This window comes from Podarcis filfolensis (genome assembly GCF_964270895.1).
Source record: "Podarcis filfolensis genome assembly, chromosome: 18".
Lineage (NCBI taxonomy): Eukaryota > Metazoa > Chordata > Lepidosauria > Squamata > Lacertidae > Podarcis > Podarcis filfolensis.
Genome location: NC_139622.1, coordinates 5,237,334 through 5,255,974, shown reverse-complemented (window position 1 = coordinate 5,255,974; position 18,641 = coordinate 5,237,334). Strand labels below are relative to the sequence as shown.

Sequence of the window (18,641 nt, the reverse complement as noted above, 5' to 3'; positions counted from 1 at the left end):
GCGAGGAAACCTGGCAATGGGTCTGGCCCAGTGCTGCGAAGCAGCAGGCGTTGGAGGAGCTTCGAGAATCGTAGTTATTCCTGAATAACAGAACAGCAATTCAGCAGAGTGCATCTTGCTACAAAAGGCAAGACTAAAATCCTAGGCTTAATAATAATAATAAAATTTTATTTACTGTATTTTTCGCTCCGTAGGACGCACCGGACCACAAGACGCACCTAGTTTTTGGAGGAAAACAAGAAAAAAAATATTCTGAATCTCAGAAGCCAGAACAGCAAGAGGGATCGCTGCGCAGTGAAAGCAGCAATCCCTCTTGCTGTTATGGCTTCTGGGATAGCTGTGCAGCTTGCATTCGCTCCGTAAGACGCACACACATTTCCCCTTACTTTTTAGGAGGGAAAAAGTGAGTCTTATAGAGCACAAAATACGGTATATCCCGCCCTCCCCAGCCAAAGCCGGGCTCAGAGCGGCTAACAACAATAAAAGTAACACAACATTCTAAAATCCATTCATTCTAAAATCAATTCATTCTAAAATCAATTCAAAATCAAATTAATGACAACCATTGGGCTAGAGTTCTATGAGGATTACAGAAGGAGAGAGGGGGTCAGACTGTGCCTTGGCCAAAGGCCTGGTGGAACAGCTCTGTCTTGCAGGTCCTGCGGAAAGATGTCAAGTCCGGCAGGGCCCTAGTCTCTTGTGACAGAGCGTTCCACCAGATCGGGGCCACAGCCGAAAAAGCCCTGGCTCTGGTGGAGGCTAGCCTAACCTCCCTGTGGCCCGGGACCTCCAAGATGTTTTTATTTGAAGACCGTAAGGTCCTCCCTGGGACATACCAGGAGAGGCGGTCCCGTAGGTACGAGGATCCTAGGCCGTATAGGGCTTGTAGAGTTGGGTCATCTAGTGCAGGCTTCCTCAACCTCGGCCCTCCAGATGTTTTGGACTACAACTCCCATGATCCCTAGCTAGCAGGACCAGTGGTTGGGGTGATGGGAATTGTAGTCTCAAAACATCTGGAGGGCTGAGGCTCATCTAGTCCTGATCTAGTCCAACCCCTTTGCAATGCCGGAATCTCAACTAAAGCATGAAGGACAGGTGACCATCTCACTTCTCCTTAAAGACCTTCAAGGAAAGAGAGTCCACCACCTTCTGAGGGAGTCCGTTCCACTGTCAAAGAGCTCTTGCCATCAGAAAGTTCTTCCTAAATTTAGTCGGACTCTCCTTTCCCGTCATAGGAACCCACTGGTTTGGGCCTGGCCTCTGGAGCAAGGGGAAAACGACTAGTTCTCGCTCAGCTATGGAAGGAGCCACACGCAGAAAGGTGGAAGGAGTTTCTGCTCCAGGCCAGGCATGTCTCCGGATAAGCCACACACAGTACATCTACCTGGAGGGAGCCTTGTATGTTTAGCCTGGAAAAAAGGAGACAGAAAGGAGATATGAGAGCCATCTTCAAATATCTGAAGGGTTGCCACATGAAGATGGAGCAAGCTTGTTTTCTCCTGCTCTGGAAGGTGGAACCTGAATAAATGGTTTCAAGTGTGATGGCCTGGGTCTCGGGCTTGGACTCGGAACCAGAGGAGACTCAGTCTGCACTGGATCCTTTGCCTCAGGTATCACCTGAACCATTTTCAATGGATCTTCTTTCTGAGTGGGATTTTAAAAAATTCCCAGCCAGTCTGAGAAGAGCTGCTTTTGGGTCTGCAATCACAAGGACTAGAAACCTGACGCATGCGGTTTTATTTTTATTTTTATAAAATGAAAGCTGCTGAATACCGCAGCCACTTCCGCACCCCGTAACTTTTCTGCGCTCCCCAAAGAATAGCTGTGTACAAATAAATATCCCTGCTGACAGATCTGTAGGGAAACTTGAGAAATTATAATGATATCCTTCTGCTTCGTGTCCTCCCACGTTGATAGGCACATTGACAGACACATCAGCACGGAAGAGGCTTTAAAAGTGCTTTTAGGATTACGTGCAAAGATTCTCTCCAGTGTTTTAGAATGGGGGGGTGGGGTCTGGACAAATCCAAAAGCTCGGACCTCCAAATGCATTTTCCCCTGGTTGAGCTGTCAGTGGGGAGCGGGGGGGGGGGGTGTCAGTCCGCGGATCAGGTCTGTGACAGTGCGCCTTTCATTCTCCCAAAAATGCGCTCCCATGACATCACGATTTGTGAAGGGGCCTGTCAGGAAGTGGTTGCATAAGAGGCAGGGAGGAAAGAGACAACTTTGCCAAGCACGGAGAATGGAAATGATCCCCTCACAGTTGGACGTAATGTCAGCAGCTGCTGGAGAGAGGTTTTCTGGGAGTCAACGAGCGAAGGACCACTCGGGCGAGGCTGCAGGGCAATCCTAGAACTGGAGATTTGGAAGGGACCCTCTGGGTCATCTAATCCAACCCCCGGCAATGCAGGAAACTCAGCTAAAGCATTCCTGACAGATGGCCGTCCAACCTCTGCTTCGAAAACCTCCAAGAAAGTCCATTCCACTGCCCATTGGCTCTTACGATCAGAAAGTTATTCCTAATGGTTAGTCAGAATCGCCTTTGAAATCCATTGGTTCAGGTCCTCCCCTCTGGAGCAGCAGGAATAATATTAACAATAATAATGAATTTATTGTTTATACCCCACGCATCTGGCTGGGTTTCCCCAGCCTCCCTGGGTGGCTTCCAACAAAGTATTAAAATACAGTGGTCTGTTAAACTTTAAAGGCTTCCCTAAACAGGGCTGCCTTCAGATGTCTTCTAAAAGTCTGGTAGTTGTTCTTCTCTTTGACATCTGGTGGGAGGGAGTTCCACAGGAAAAAAGCTTGCTCCATCTTCCGTGGGACAGCTCTTCCGAAATTTGCAGATGGCTATCACATCTCCTCTCAGTCTTGAATATTTCGAATCAAGGTTTAAGGTTTCGCACTACATTTTTTTTGGTTCTGTTTCATTTTTCTATGCATACTGTGATTTGGTATATATTGCATTTAGTTCGGTTGTTGCATTCTATTATGATTTCGTGTGTTGCATTGCTTTAACCAAATCATTTACTGCACATGCTACTGCTATGGAAATCCCAGTTTTCTATTTTGGAAATGTGATGCTTGCTCTCCTTATTGCTAGAAATTTAACAAAAATGTTTGATTTGGGGAGGGGTTGTTGTTTTTTTTACAAAGGACGTTGGTTAGCCATCTGTCAGGGATTCATTAGCTGTGATTCCTGCATTTCAGGGGGTCGGACTAGATGACCCTTGGGGATCTCCAACCCTACAATTATGTGACTCTTTGAACAAAGCTAGCTTGGAATTAAAGCACCCTTTCCCTTGTGGCATAGACACGGGTGGCGCTGTGGTCTAAACCACAGAGCCTAGGGCTTGCTGATCAGAAGGTCAGTGGCTTGAATCCACAGGACAGGATTATCTCCCGTTGCTCAATCCCTGCTCCTGCCAACCTAGCAGTTCGAAAGCATGCCAAAAAGTGCAAGTAGATAAGTAGGTACCGCTCCAGCAGGAAGGTAAACGACGTTTCTGTGCGCTGCTCTGGTTCGCCAGAAGCGGCTTAGTCCTGCTGGCCACATGACCCGGAAGCTGTACGCCGGCTCCCTCGGCCATTAAAGCGAGATGAGCGCCGCAACCCCAGAGTTGGCCACGACCGGACCTAACGGTCAGGGGTCCCTTTACCTTTACCTTTACCTCCCCTTGTGGCAGATATTAATGTTGCACAGCTTGAAGCAATTGGGTGCACAAAAGCTGGAATAAAAGGAGACCCATCAGCTTTACTAATCAGAACTTCTTCAAAGCAAGTACAAAACAATCCATGATACAACCAGAGAACTGCATAAAGCAGAGGTTTTCAACCTTTTCTTAGTCCACGGCTCCCTTGACCAATTACAGTCTCTCTGTGGCTCCCCTGGGGGGCTCAGGAGCCCAATTATGTCACCCCTTGCCTGCAGAGCCGGCAGCCTCTCACCCTTTTTCAAACACCCTTCCTTGTGGAGTGTTCCCTCAGCCTCTTCTCCTTAAGAGTCCTCTGGGCAGCCGCTGCTGCCACCCCTGGTCTCCTGAGCTGCCCACCCCCACCCCAAAGAAAGGCACCTCCTCACACTGCCCCACAAGGGCATGGGGGTTGTCTGTCCATTCCCAACAGAATACCACAACACACACGTAACTGGCTGTAAAGTAACATAAAGGTAAAGGTACCCCTGACTGTAAGGTCCAGTCGCAGACGACTCTGGGGTTGCGGCGCTCATCTTGCTTTATTGGCCGAGGGAGCTGGCGTACAGCTTCCGGGTCATGTGGCCAGCAGGACTAAGCTGCTTCTGGCGAACCAGAGCAGCGCACGGAAACGCCGTTTACCTTCCCAACGGAGCAGTACCTATTTATCTACTTGCACTTTGAGGTGCTTTTGAACTGCTAGGTGGGCAGGAACTGGGACCAAACAATGGGAGTTCACCCCATCGCGGGGATTCGAACCGCCAACCTTCTGATCAGCAAGCCCTAGGCTCTGTGGTTTAGACCACCCGCGTCCCCGTAAAGTAACATATTATATATCATAAAACTGTAATCGTATCAAAAAATTGCAAAGCACAGTTCCTAGTGGCAATAGCATACCATATTACTATTAACCTTCTATACGTTTTTATTGTTGTAAAGTCCAAAGATTGTCAAGTCCAACAATTACAATGTACAGTTCCTGTTGGCAATGCCATTTCAATGCCAGTTCCTGCTGGCAACGCCATCTTCCTTCTGCATCTCCCTATGTCTTAAAAGTGTAACAAATAAACTTGCCTTCTGCATAGTCCTATGTCTTGAGAGTGTCACAAACAGAACTTAGTAACAGTAAGGCAGCTGATGATAGACCAGTTCTCAGGATACACCCTTGTTTCGCCCATTGGGTTTCCATTCCCAACAGCAAGGGCTTGTAGACAGGCTGGCTGGGCTCCCTCGCCTTCTTGCTTGACTCAGCCCCTGGCACCCAGCACCCCCTGGCCAGCCCCAGAGGCACCATTCGCCTGCGGGACTTGTAGCCTGGGCTGCTGCAACAAGCACTCATGCAAGCCTTTGGGAGTCAGAGATGCAAGAGGGCATCAGAGGAGGGAGGGAAGGGAAGAGGGTCAGAGTCCAGTGTTGCCCGCGACACCCCTGACCACCATTCAAGGCACCCCAGGGTGCCACAGCACAGTGGTTGAAAACCACTGGCATAAAAGCATATGCATATTCAAGCATAGGTCCGTCTTCTTAAATGGGCAAGGTAATAATAATAATAATAATAATAATAATAATAATAATAATAATAATAATAAATTTTATTTATACCCCGCCCTCCCCAGCCAAGACTGGGCTCAGGGCAGCTAACAACCAATAATAAAAACAAGCTGATTAAAATACAACATTAAAACATTAAAATATAGCCTATTATTATTATTATTATTATTATTATTATTATTATTACGGTCAGAGCTGAAATCAGTGCTCTCTCTCTCTCCCATAGCCTGCAATCACCTGCATCCAACCTAAGGCACCTGCACCTCATTCTTTGTTCTCTGCGGCTTCCAGAGAAAAACTATCAGGCAACTCCCTTCGAGATGGAGATTTGCTACTGAATACCTGAATCACATGATCTAAAGCAAAACACTACGGGAGAACTAGCTGAGAACATCAGCTGTTACTAATTCAGTGGAATTTTCCAGTTTCCCTTTAGCAATACACATACAGGCATTCAGTTCGCAATGAAACAATTATACTTAGCACTCCCTCTCTGGCACCCCCTTTTCTCCCTCCCTCCTTCCATACCACAGGAAGAGTGGGTTGCCATTGCCAGAAGCCTGAACTGACCACGTGCAGAACAGCTTTTGAAATCGGGCTGAAGGCCATGTGCGCTTGTGGGGCCCCTGAGTTGCGCAGACCCCTGGCTGCCTTGGAGGACATATCTAATACATTTCCTAGGTGGATTGAGGTAGGTGGCTGAGGTCATGAGGTCACAAAGACCTCTGGGCAAATGTCCTGGGAAGGATTTACTCATCAGGCAGCCCTGGTGCTCTGGGGGAAGACCAGCCACCTGTGCTTCAACACCAAGAACTTGGCCTGTTCCACTTGCCTGGCCGCGGTCTGGTTTCATGGATGATCCAGTAGGAACTACCACATTGATGCTCCCACTGCCCAGAAAAGACCTTTAGACAGATCCACCTATGATCTATGCAAGAATGCACCTAATATCTCTTTCACCTCCTGTTCATCTGGTCTCAGGTATCTCTCTCCTGCTCCTCTGCATCCCTTCCAGTGATGCCTTAATCCGCGCAGTGTACAACCACAATGGCATCAGCCAAGATTTTGATGCCCTGCCTTCCCATTTTGGACCTTCTCTCCACCGCGAAGGTCTTCTGGGTCATCTTGTCGAAGCCAAGCCAGCCAACGCCTGCCAACCCATCGACACCCCGCCGCCGGCCAACAGCTCCTCCACTGCCTTCATCGCCCTCATCCAGAGGTACGACTGCCCCTTCACCACTAAGGTCCTTCACGCCCAGCGAGCCGGGTACCATGCCGCCATCGTGCACAACGTTGACTCGCAGGCTCTGGTGACCATGTTGGGTGAGAACGAGGCCGTGAAGGAGTCGGTCAGCATCCCTTCCTTGTTCATCAGCGAGTCGGCTTCCACCCAGCTCAGAAGGATCTTCCATTATGACCAAACCGCTTACATCATCCTCGTCCCTGAATGCCATTGGCTGTCCTGCTGGGATGCTGAGCCCAACTGCCAATCACATCCTCAAAGGTCTAGGCAAGGACTCCTGAAGCAGACATTCCCTTGCCTGCCGATGCGCTGCCACTTGTTCAACGGCATCCATTACCTCCTGTTTGGCCTCACCCTGGTCATCTGGGTGGTGGCTTTGTATGTCCTCTGCTGCTTTTAATGACTTTGGGGTTCAGAAGCCAGTATGCAGCTAGACAGATGTTCCTCTCAAGGCACTTTATTCGGCAAACTTGCAAAATTAATACATTGTCCACAAATGAGATCTTCTGAGGCTTCTTCTCCCTCACTTCTCCCCATTCTCTGAATGGCTCTTTGTCAACCTGGTGCCCTCCAGATCACCTCCCGCTAGCCTCACAAAACATAGTCATTTTGGACCACATCTCCCATCAGCTCCACAAAACATAGTCATTTTGGAAATCTCCCATCAGCCTCCCCGCAAACTGTTCCATCATCCTACAATCTTCCCATTCTTATACTTTGAGGCATATCTCTCTCTCTCTCTTTCTCTGTTGATCATAGAGAATTCTAAGAATTACCTTATGTTCTTCTATCATTCTAGTAGCCTTGCCTCAAAAAGGATATGGTAGAGTTGGGAAAATTGTAGCCAAAATGACCCGTGAGTTGGAGTAACCACTGATGGAGTGGTTTGGAAGAGAGATTTCTACTCTCCAGTTACAGAGTTAAGCACACTGGCAATTGCTCCCAGCACATTTAAACTTGGGTAGATTTACATCTGTCCTCACCCACCTTTAAACAAATGCTCCCCACGAAAATACCTGTGCTAGATTAAATCACAGACACTTCACTTTGCCATTAAGTGAATGCTTTACTCACAGAGTTTCAGAAGTAACAGCGGACAAGTCTCTATTGGTTGGCCTTAAAAAAAGAAGAAGAAAGGGGGGGGGGAGGTTCCAAACAACTTACAAAGAAAAGTACCATATTTTTCGCTCTATAAGACGCACCAGACCATAAGACGCACCTAGTTTTTGGAGGCGGAAAACAAGAAAAAAAATATTCTGAATCTCAGAAGCCAGAACAACAAGAGGGATCGCTGCGCAGCGAAAGCAGCAATCTCTCTTGCTGTTCTGGCTTCTGGGATAGCTGTGCAGCCTGCATTCGCTCCATAAGACGCTCACACATTTCGCCTTACTTTTTAGGAGGGAAAAAGTGAGTCTTATAGAGCAAAAAATACGGTACTTTGTTTCCTTACAAAAAGGATCAGGCAGTCTTTGGGTTGGCAAAGATGCAGGCTGCAAAATCTCCCTTTGGGAGAGTGCCAGTTCACTTGGTTTTTCTCGAAGCTGGGAGCCATTGGCCTCATGGCTCCTTGCTTGTTCCAGGAAGCACAAAAAGAGAAGGGGGGGGGGAGAAGAGGTGGGGCAGAGCCTGCTGAGAGCCTGCTAAGCCATACCTACCATGGCAACTTGGGCTTACGCTTCAGGTTAACCCTTTCATGCATGCACACGTGAGTCAATAACTGTGCATTACAACAATAACCCTACGGGGAAAGGTAAGGGATAACTCAGTTGGTAGAGTATGAGACTCTTAATCTCAGAGCCTTGGGGGTTCGAACCCCATGTTGGGCAAAATATTCCTGCAACGCAGAGGGTAGGAATAGATCTTGGGTCTCCAGCTGTTTTTGGACTACAAATCCCATCATCCCTGACCTAGGGATGATGGGAGTTGTGGTCCAAAAAAGAGATGGGAGACCCAAGTCTGTGGTCCCATGATATGATCACTGGGGGCTTTTTAGCTTTAGATTTTATTTTTTCTAAGTGAGTAAGCGGTGGTTGGAGAAATTGAATAGGAAGAAGTTTTCCTCCCTCTTAACGTCAGGAGCCCTTAACACCCAACGCAGCTGAATGCTGAAAGGTTTCGGGACAGATAAAATACAATTCTTCTTCACCCAGCACATACAGAATTAGGAGAGCCCACTTGGATGGCTTCAAAGCGGGATTAGATAAATTCACGGAGGACGATAAGGCTATCGGTGGAGGCTAGTCGTGAAAGCTATTGGCTGCCTCCAGAATCAGAGGCAACCTTTCTCTGAACACACATCATTGAATACCAGATGGCAGCCGCAGAATGCTGCTGTACTCATGTCCTGTTTGTGGGCATCGTGGGGGGGGGGGGAGGAATGCACCAATGAAGTAGAATGACAGATACAGTGGTACCTCAGGTTACATACGCTTCAGATTACAGACTCCGCTAACCGAGAAATAGTGCTTCAGGTTAAGAACTTTGCTTCAGGATGAGAACAGAAATCGTGCTCCGGCGGCGTGGCAGCAGCAGGAGGCCCCATAGGCATAGCTGTCAACCGTCCCTTATTTGGTGGGAAACTCCCTTATCCGAGCGCCGTGTCCCGCTGCTGTCCCTTATTGATGATGTCCCTTAAATTTCCCGGGTTTCAAAGGAAGCAGCTCCTCTCCCTCCCTCCCTGCCGGCCAGGGAGGAGGGAGGCTCCAACGGTGTTGCTTGGCTGCGTTGCTCACCCAATAAGGAGTCTAAGAACGACTGAGGGGTGGAGCTTGCATGCCTTGTGCCAATCAAATCGGCCTCGTTGCCTGGGGACTCGCCTTTGCTCAGCGCTTCCCAGCGGAGAGGTGACGGTGGTTTTCCTTGCTGCATCCCCTTTGCCGGGTTGCTGCGCTGTGGGAACCACCGCTTGAGGTTTCATTTGGCTGCTGGCAGGGCTTTCTGCCTTTGGCTCGGAGGGGCTCAGAAGTTGAACATACCTGTGCTTGGAAAACCCCTTATTTTGGCTGCTGGTCCCTTATTTTCAAATCTGTAAATTGACAGCTATGCCCATAGGCTAAAGTGGTGCTTCAGGTTAAGAACAGTTTCAGGTTAAGAACGGACCTCCGGAACGAATTAAGTACTTAACCTGAGGTACCACTGTATTTTTTAGAGTTGGAAGGGAGTCAGAGGGTCATCTAGTCCAACCCCCTGCCATCCTTATCTTTTCACAGGACAGGCTTTAGCAGCCAGGTTTCCACAACACACAATGTGTGCTGGACCCGTGGGTTACCCGAGAGGTGAGGTCCAAGCCCGGTCCGTGGTTGAAGGTGCAACGTGGGGGCAGTCTGTAGTAGCTGAAGCTGGGTGCAGGGCAGGGAGTCGGGTGAAGTCAGGAACAGGCTAGCAAGCAGGGAGCCAGGGCGGGTCAGGAGCTCAGGCAGGAAAGCAGGATAGGTTTCAGGCAGGAACCAGCAACCAACAATGTTGCTCCTGCAACTTGGGACTGGGGCTGGCCGGCTTTTATCTGCCCCGAGGCACAGGGCGGCCCCGATCCTCTGGTGACTTGCCTCTCCTGGCCTGGAGGCGAGCACTCCTCCTGCAGGGTTCCCTCCGCCTCTCTGCCCTGAGGCTCTGCAGCTCAGGAGAGGCTGGAGGGTTACCGGACCCAGAGGCCACCTCAGCTTCCTCTGACGGGGCTGAGAGTGGAGCACCTGCAGGCAATAGGTCCTCCATCACCTCAGGAGCCAGAGTAGACTCAGCTGGTGCCTGCACCTGAGGAGCCAGCACAGGTGAGGACCCTTCAGGCTCATGCCCCAGCCCTGGCTCAGCTGGTTCTGGAGGCGGGGAATCCTGTGCAGGCTGGGATCCCTCGGGTTCAGCATCCGAGTCCGAATCCCAGGCCATCACAGAATGAGGAATTGTGAATGCTACGCAATATTAACTTAACTGTCAGGTGCAGAGTTTTCCTTGAGAGCCAGCGTGGTGCAGTGGTTAAGAGCGATGGACTCGTAATCTGGTGAACCAGGTTCGCGTCTCCGCTCCTCCACCTGCAGCTGCTGGGTGACCTTGGGCTAGTCACACTTCTCTGAAGTCTCTCAGCCTCACTCATGTCACAGAGTGTATGTTGTGGGAGAGGAAGGGAAAGGAGATTGTTAGCCGCTTTGTGACTCCTTAAAGGTAAAGGGACCCCTGACCATTAGGTCCAGTCATGACCGACTCTGGGGTTGCGGTGCTCATCTCGCTTTATTGGCCGAGGGAGCTGGCGTACAGCTTCCGGGTCATGTGGCCAGCAGGACTAAGCTGCTTCTGGCGAACCAGAGCAGCACACGTAAACGCCATTTACCTTCCTGCCGGAGTGGTACCTATTTATCTACTTGCACTTTGACGTGCTTTCGAACTGCTAGGTTGGCAGGAGCAGGGACTGAGCAACGGGAGCTCACCCCGTCACGGGCATTCGAACCGCCGACCTTCTGATCAGCAAGCCCTAGGCTCTGTGGTTTAGACCACAGCACCACCCACGTCCCTTTGAGACTCCTTAGGGTAGTGATAAAGCAGGATATCAAATCCAAACTCTTCTTCTTCTTCTGAGTGAATTCATTGCACAGAACCCTACTGGAATCTTGTATATAGGCCAATAAAGGTTTGAGAATGAGTGGGATTTTGGAGTTTTGGGGGCCCCTCGGGTCATCTAGTCCAACCCCCTGCAATGGTAATCCCTGCGAAAGCAACCCTAACAGGTGGCCTCCGAACCTCTGCTTCCAAGCATCCAAGGAAGGCAGCGTCCACCACCTCCGGAGGAAATACTTTATTTTTCGCAAATTAAGATAGGAGTCAAGGGGACCTACAACATGAGATTATGCTACAGAGATGCAGGAAAAAAATTATGTAAAAAGCATAAAAGGAGCATGAGGATATGGAAATTTCATTCTAAACAGCTGCCTTGTTGGGTTGCATGACCCTTTTCACCTCCGGAGGGAGTCCGTTCCACCACGAAACAGCTCTTACTGTTTGAAGCCATGGATTCAGAGGCCAAGGAAAGAGTTTCCAACAGAACACCAGGAAGAACTTTCTGATAGTAAGTTGAAGAATCACTGTTCGCCTGAAAAGTGAGCAGCTACTCACCCCCCTCTGCCAAGAGACCAGTCAACCAATCAACCAACCAGTCAACCAGTCAACCAGTCAACCAGTCAACCAGTCAACCAGTCAACCTAATTTCCAAGACCCCTGCCCTTAACCTCACCTACGCAGCGCTGCAGTGTGGGGATAGATGAGAAAAAAATCCCCTCCTGCCAGCCAATCACAATAGACGACAAAAACAAATAAATCCCTACCCGCCTATGGCGACCGGCTAATCTCACCCTGGGAGACCAGCTAATCTCACACTGCATGCTGGGAGGGAGAGGGCAATTGTGCTGGGTTGGGGTGTGTGTGTCTTAATCTAGAAGTGGTTTCACCCCCCCCCCCCACTTCCTGTTGATCCCACAAATGCACAGGAGATGGGAGGGGGGCAGAATTCTCAATGCACAATCTGTACCATCCTCTATCACACTGGCTCCAAAGCCTCATCTGTTTGTTGTCTCTTGCTTTCTAACGTCTCTTCTTCCTCCCTGCCCTCCCCCCCCCACCCTACCCCCAAAATATCCATTCTTTGGCCCATTGATCCAAGATAGTTTCCTGTGCATTCAAATAAGGTCCTTTATATTCCTCTTCTGCTGCTTCCCTATAGAATCACTTTCTCCCCCCCTCCCCCCCACCTCCGCGTTTAAATGATTTTGTTTTAACCTATGCTTGCGCCTGAGCCTGATAACTTCTACGGACAGGATCGATAGTCCTCAGAACTGATAGAAAATTAGGCAGGTTTAATAAACCTCATCCATGGCTTCCTCTCACCGCCGTATATCAAACAAGAAAACAAATATATCGACTCGCCATCCCTTAGAATAGCACTTATAAGTCACACCAGTGCAATATTCCTATCATTAAAAATGGTGATGAGAAGCCGGGTTTAAAAGATGGGGAGGCAAAGGAACCTGAGACGTGACCTTGAAGGAGAAAACTCAAAGGAAGGTTGCAAAAGGAGCCAGCGAGCCCCTTCCTTGGTAGTCCTGTAGGATCCCCGGACAAGGAGGTTTGAGCCTACAAACCTTTGGGGCGCACTAGCTACCTAGATTCCATAGTTCCCCCAGCCCCATAAAAAAACATTATTCAGAGTAAGGGTTTTGCATGGCCCACTAAGGGAGATAACGACACAGTGGAATTCCAAAAGAGTAACTATTAATTGCACATTTGCTCCCCGTCCAGTTAAAACAATTTAGTTTAATTAATTCAACGAAATCAATGAAGTTGGTCCAGCGATACCAGCTTCTCGGAGCCTGGAAGACATTTACACCTCCAGCGTCGCCTGCTGCCCCCTTGGGCTCTTGTCACCCAAACCTGGTCATCCCACCATCCACTTTGAGAACCACTTGGCAACCGGACCATTCTCTCTCACCCTTTGAGAGCCAGCGTGGTGTAGTGGTTAAGAGCGGTGGACTCGTAATCTGGTGAACCGGGTTCGCTTCCCCGCTCCTCCACATGCAGCTGCTGGGTGACCTTGGGCTAGTCACACTTCTTTGAAGTCTCTCAGCCCCACTCACCTCACAGAGTGTTTGTTGTGGGGGAGGAAGGGAAAGGAGATTGTTAGCCGCTTTGAGACTCCTTAGGGTAAGGTTACCAGATTTTTTTCAATGAATCCGGGGACACAATCAATCAATCAATACTACACGTTCGGGACATTGATGCTGCAGCGATGGAGGTGGCAGAGGGGCGGCCGCCGCCTTGACCTCAACCGCCATGTTTCCCCTTCCTCCGAGGTTACTATCTCCTTTCTCCATGAGCCTGGGCAGCTCCTGAGTTGTTGGTTCTCCGGTGGTGGTGGGTCAGCGGTGTGTGGTGGGTCAGGCATGGAAGGCGGAGAAGGAGAGCCGAGAGCAGTGGTGATGGTGTGGCTCAGGCAGCGCGGTGCCTCCCCTCCCATCGGAGCAGCCCCAATCGCATTCCTACTTGCGTGCAAGTGGGAGGGGCAGGGATCTCTCAGCTGGGAAGGAAGGCTTCCCCAGTTGCCTAACTGAGAGATCCCTGCCCCCTCCTGCTTGCACGCAAGCTCTGAAAGGCAGCATGAAGCCTCCCTTCACAGCTGGGGTCAGGGAAGGTGGAGACAGCCCAGAAGCTGCATCTTGGAGGCCCTGCACCACCATCAAAGGGGGACTTCTGAGCAGCTCCTGAAGCCCGTCAGAGCCAACTGCTCCAGGCTGCTGTGTTTCCTGGGGACATTAGATGAAATCCGGGGACATTCCAGGGATGGAATTTGTCCGGGGACTTACGGGGACGTCTGGTAACCCTACCTTAGGGTAGTGATAAAGTGGGATATCAAATCCAAACTCTTCTTATTCTTTCTCCAGACCTCTCAGGGCCTCCATGAGAACGGTGGTGCTTTGAGGAGCTGGAATGGCTTTGCTGGGTGGAGGAGATAACCACCTCCTGGACATGTCTCGGTCTGCCTTTACAGTGGTACTTCGGGTTAAGTACTTAATTCGTTCCGGAAATCTGTTCTTAACCTGAAACTGTTCTTAACCTGAAGCACCACTTTAGCTAATGGAGCCTCCTCCTCCTCCTGCTGCTGCTGCTGCTGCTGCAGCTGCCGGAGCACGATTTCTGTTCTCATCCTGAAGCAAAGTTCTTAACCTGAGGTACTATTTCTGGGTTAGGGGAGTCTGTAACCTGAAGCGTATGTAACCTGAAGCGTATGTAACCTGAAGCATATGTAACCCGAGGTACCACTGTAAGTGGAAGAAGGAGACAGCAGAGGAGGATGGCCAAGATGATGAAGGGTCTGGAAACCGAGCCTGATGAGGAACAGTCGAAGGAGCTGGGTATGTTTAGCCTGGAAAAGAGGAGACTGAGAGGAGACATGAGAGCCATCTTCCAATATATCAAGGGCTGCCCCACTGAAGAGGGAATAAGCTTGTCTTCTGTTCTGGGGGGTAGGACTTGAATCAGTGGCTTCAAGTTGCACGAAAGAAAATTTCAACTCAACATCAGGAAGGACTTTCTGACAGTATGAGCTGTTTCAACAGTGGAAGAGACTCGCTCAGAAAGTTTGTGGCCTCGCCTTCCTCTTTAAAATAAAAATGTATTGATATGAACATATGCAAAAAAGAGTAAAAGTAAAAAAAAAAGTGTAACTGATAAAAATGCACGCAGAAATAGAAAAAAGAAAGCGAGGATACGAGGAGGAGGAAAAGCAAATGAGAATACAAGACAGCATTCAACAATCACATATTAAAGGCAAAAGGGGGGTGAGGTCACTCTCTTGTCGATAAATCCTCTGTGCATGTTTATCTGTAGAACAGAGGGTTTCGTGAGTTGTTCAAATGAGTTAACGTAGGAGGAAACACATATACCATGTCGAATAAAAAAGATCTGCTTTTAACAAACCATTAAGGACTCTCTGTTTACAGTCAGATGTTCAGACAGTGCCACTCCTCCCGAGAAGGAGTCGATTTGGACTTCCAAGGGGAGGCCAACCTGACAAGCTGGCTGCAGCAAGAAGCATAAACACAAAGAGGTTTATTATGCACGATGGGCGAGTTGGTACCAGGGCCAGTGCTGGGTCTAGAGATAATACCTCTGGTGTGGTATTAGAGAAAGTATCAAAAGTTTGGGTCAGGAATCTCTGAACTAAGCAACAGCCCCACCACATATGAAGTACTGTTCCGGTGGGACACGGGCGGCACTGTGGTCTAAACCACTGAGCCTCTTGGGCTTGCCGATCAGAAGGTCAGCAGTTCGAATCCCCTTGATGAAGTGAGCTCCTGTTGCTCTGTCCTATATTCTGCCAACCTAGCAGTTCGAAAGCACGCCAGGGCAAGTAGATAAATAGGTACTGCTGTGGCGGGAAGGTAAACAGCGTTTCCGTGTGCTCTGGTTTCCATCACAGTGTCCCATTGCACCAGAAGCAGTTTAGTCCTGCTGGCCACATTTCCCTAAATCTGTCTGTGGACAAACGCTGGCTCTGAAAGCGAGATGAGTGCCACAACCCCACAGTCACCTTTGACCAGGGGTCCTTTACCTTTTACCTTTACAGTGGTACCTCTGGTTACAAACTTAATTCATTCCGGAGGTCCGTTCTTAAGCTGAAACCGTTCTTATCCTAAGGTGCGCTTTCGCTAATGGGGCCTGCCGCTGCATGCGCACCCCCGGTGCGCAATTTTTGTTGGCATCCTGGGGCAAAGTTCTCAACCGGGAGCAGCTACTTCCGGGTTAGCGGAGCTCGTAACCTGAAGCGTTCGTAACCAGAAGCGTTTATAACCAGAGGTACCACTGTACTGTTCTGGTGTGTCCACAACCCCACCAACATAAATCAGAAGGACCTTTGCCCATTCTGGATTTTGGGAGTCGAGTTTTCTAGTGTGGCTTCGGCAGACTGCAAAGACCTATGACCCTGTTCTGGCACAGCGATATTCCACTTCCCTGTGCAGGCAAATGCCGCAGTATAACCACCAGCCCAGGCATCCCGTGCTGTTTTCTTTGGCTTGTGGGAACCCAGCAAGCAAAAAATCCACAAGCAGCAGCAGAAAGGCAGCCGACAGCTCTTCAAGTTGTTGAAATAATTAACTGACCTTCTCTCTCTCTCTCTCTCTCTCTCTCTCTCTCTCTCTCTCTCTCTCTTTCTTCTTCCTCCTTCCCTCTGCTCCACACTTCATACGGCTGCAGCGCTGCGGACAGCTGCCGCCAAATGGACCTCTGCCATCATGGCCAGCAAACCTTTGCTGGGTCTTTAAACGGGAGCAAGAGAGAGAGAATGTGTGTACCATGGAAAAGCAGAAAACAGCAGCTGCACAGAGCAGGCAGATGGGCCCAGCCTTGTTGCAAAGGAGAGCCAAAAACCAGATCAGGAGTATCCCACGACCAGGGTCATTTGGAGCCAGAATCCAAGCTTGTGTTATTCCATGCATCACCTCTCCCCGTGTTTGTAGCAGGAGCGAGAAAAAATATTGCTAGTCCTTGTTGCAATGGACAGAATGAGCTCCTTCCCAAACACCGCAGCTGTCATGGTGCCTCTAGCTTAGTTATTTTCATTTATTTTTTTAGCTGTTCATTTGGACGCGGATGCTGAGCTCTCTAAAGCAGCAGAGAGACGGTTGGCTGAGCCTGGACATCCACTCGGTTGCCTGGGGAGTCATTTGTGCAGAAACGCCTCTGCGCGGCGTTCCTTGGGCCTCGATCAACCCGGGTCCCATCTGTGCTGTACATTTAAAGGTGGCGCCCTGCCATTTTCAGCAACCAAAGGTTCCTGGCACATGACAGTTTATTAAGGATGCTGAGGTGGTGCTGGGAGACACCCTGAACCACATTTTGTGGTTGTTGTTGTTTAGTCGTTTAGTTGTGTCTGCCTCTTCGTGACCCCCTGGACCAGAGCACGCCAGGCACTCCTGTCTTCCACTGCCTCCCGCAGTTTGGTCAGACTCATGCTGGTAGCTTCGAGAACACTGTCCCACCATCTCGTCCTCTGTCGTCCCCTTCTCCTTGCGACCTCCATCTTTCCCAACATCAGGGTCTTTTCCAGGGAGTCTTCTCTTCTCATGAGGTGGCGAAAGTATTGGAGCCTCAGCTTCAGGATCTGTCCTTCCAGTGAGCACTCAGGGCTGATTTCCCTAAGAATGGAGAGGTTTGATCTTCTTGCAGTCCATGGGACTCTCAAGAGTCTCCTCCAGCACCAGAATTCAAAAGCATCAATTCTTTGGTGATCAGCCTTCTTTATGGTCCCGCTCTCACTTCCATACATCACTACTGGGAAAACCATAGCTTTTACTATACGGACCTTTGTTGGCAAGGTGGTGTCTCTACTTTTTAAGATGCTGTCTAGGTTTGTCATTGCTTTTCTCCCAAGAAGCAGGCGTCTTTTAATTTCGTGGCTGCTGTCACCATCTGCAGTGATCATGGAGCCCAAGAAAGTAAAATCTCTCCCTGCCTCCATTTCTTCCCCTTCTATTTGCCAGGAGGTGAGTGGACCAGTGGCCATGATCTTCGTTTTTTTGATGTTGAGCTTCAGACCATATTTTGCGCTCTCCTCTTTCACCTTCATTAAAAGGTTCTTTAATTCCTCCTCACTTTCTGGCATCAAGGTTGTGTCATCTGCATATCTGAGGCTGTTGATATTTCTTCCGGCAATCTTAATTCCGGCTAGGGATTCATCCAGCCCAGCCTTTCGCATGAAGAATTCTGCATATAAGTTAAATAAGCAGAGAGACAATATACAGCCTTGCCGTACTCCTTTCCCTGAACCACATGCAGAGCTATAATTCCCTGGGAAGAGGGATTGATTGTGAAAGCCCACTCTGGGAGTTGTAGCTCAGCGAGAGAGCAAGGGCTCTCCTAACATCTCTCTGCACCCTTAGCAAACTACAGCTCCCAGGATCCAGGGTGTATGTGTGTGTGTGGCTGTTTAAAGTGGTATTGTGATAGGAATTTTATGGTCTTAGATATATGATAATGTTCATAAGTGTACCAACCAAGCACATACATAGATCAGCACAGGAAGGCCAACCTGGAACCATTTTGATTCCTAATCTGGCCAAATGTTTTCTCTGCAAGGTCAAACTGGAAAAGTCTCCCCATTGTCTCTTTCCTCACACATTTAAGATATGAATAGGGTGTGAGCCTGTGACCTGGCCCGGGAACTAAGTATTTATCACTACAAAAGACTGGACAGGCTCCCCAGGCAATCCAGTCAAGTAACCTGCCAGACAGGAGATAAACAACAACAGGAGAAAAACAATATTCAGATTTCTGTTTTAGACCGCCTTTTCTGTGATATAGGTGTGATGTATCTGGGGGGTGGTCTTAGGTTACACCCCTTCTGTGATGTATGTATGATGTTTCTGGGGGTGGTCTTGATCTACAGGGTGGCAATTTCAAAAGTCCATATAAGGCCTTGCGGGCCATTTTTCTGGGTCCCTCCTCTCTCCTGCGGGTGAGAGGAGCACCCTGTTGCAACAGATCAATAAAGATAGGCTTACTAGCTGCTTTGCTTCTCAATATTCTCTGGTTGGCCTCTGTTATTCTCTCCTAACAATGGGGAACCTATGTAAGGACTCTATATGGGCTCGGGGATACCCCGTAAGGGAAAAGGGGAA

At 49.3% G+C, this 18,641-nt stretch overlaps 2 protein-coding genes across 2 annotated transcripts in view; both read left to right on the top strand.

The window, feature by feature from the left end:
• Positions 1-18,641, top strand: part of LOC310753213 (uncharacterized protein) — a gene marked incomplete at its 5' end in the record, with an annotated part of 277,363 nt that overhangs the window by 92,289 nt on the left and 166,433 nt on the right. The window lies entirely within an intron of this gene.
• Positions 5,845-6,986, top strand: LOC310753531 (E3 ubiquitin-protein ligase RNF167-like). Its single transcript, XM_083594919.1, has one exon. The coding sequence runs from the start codon at positions 6,167-6,169 to the stop codon at positions 6,884-6,886; it is 720 nt and encodes a 239-aa protein (XP_083451045.1). The 5' UTR covers positions 5,845-6,166; the 3' UTR covers positions 6,887-6,986.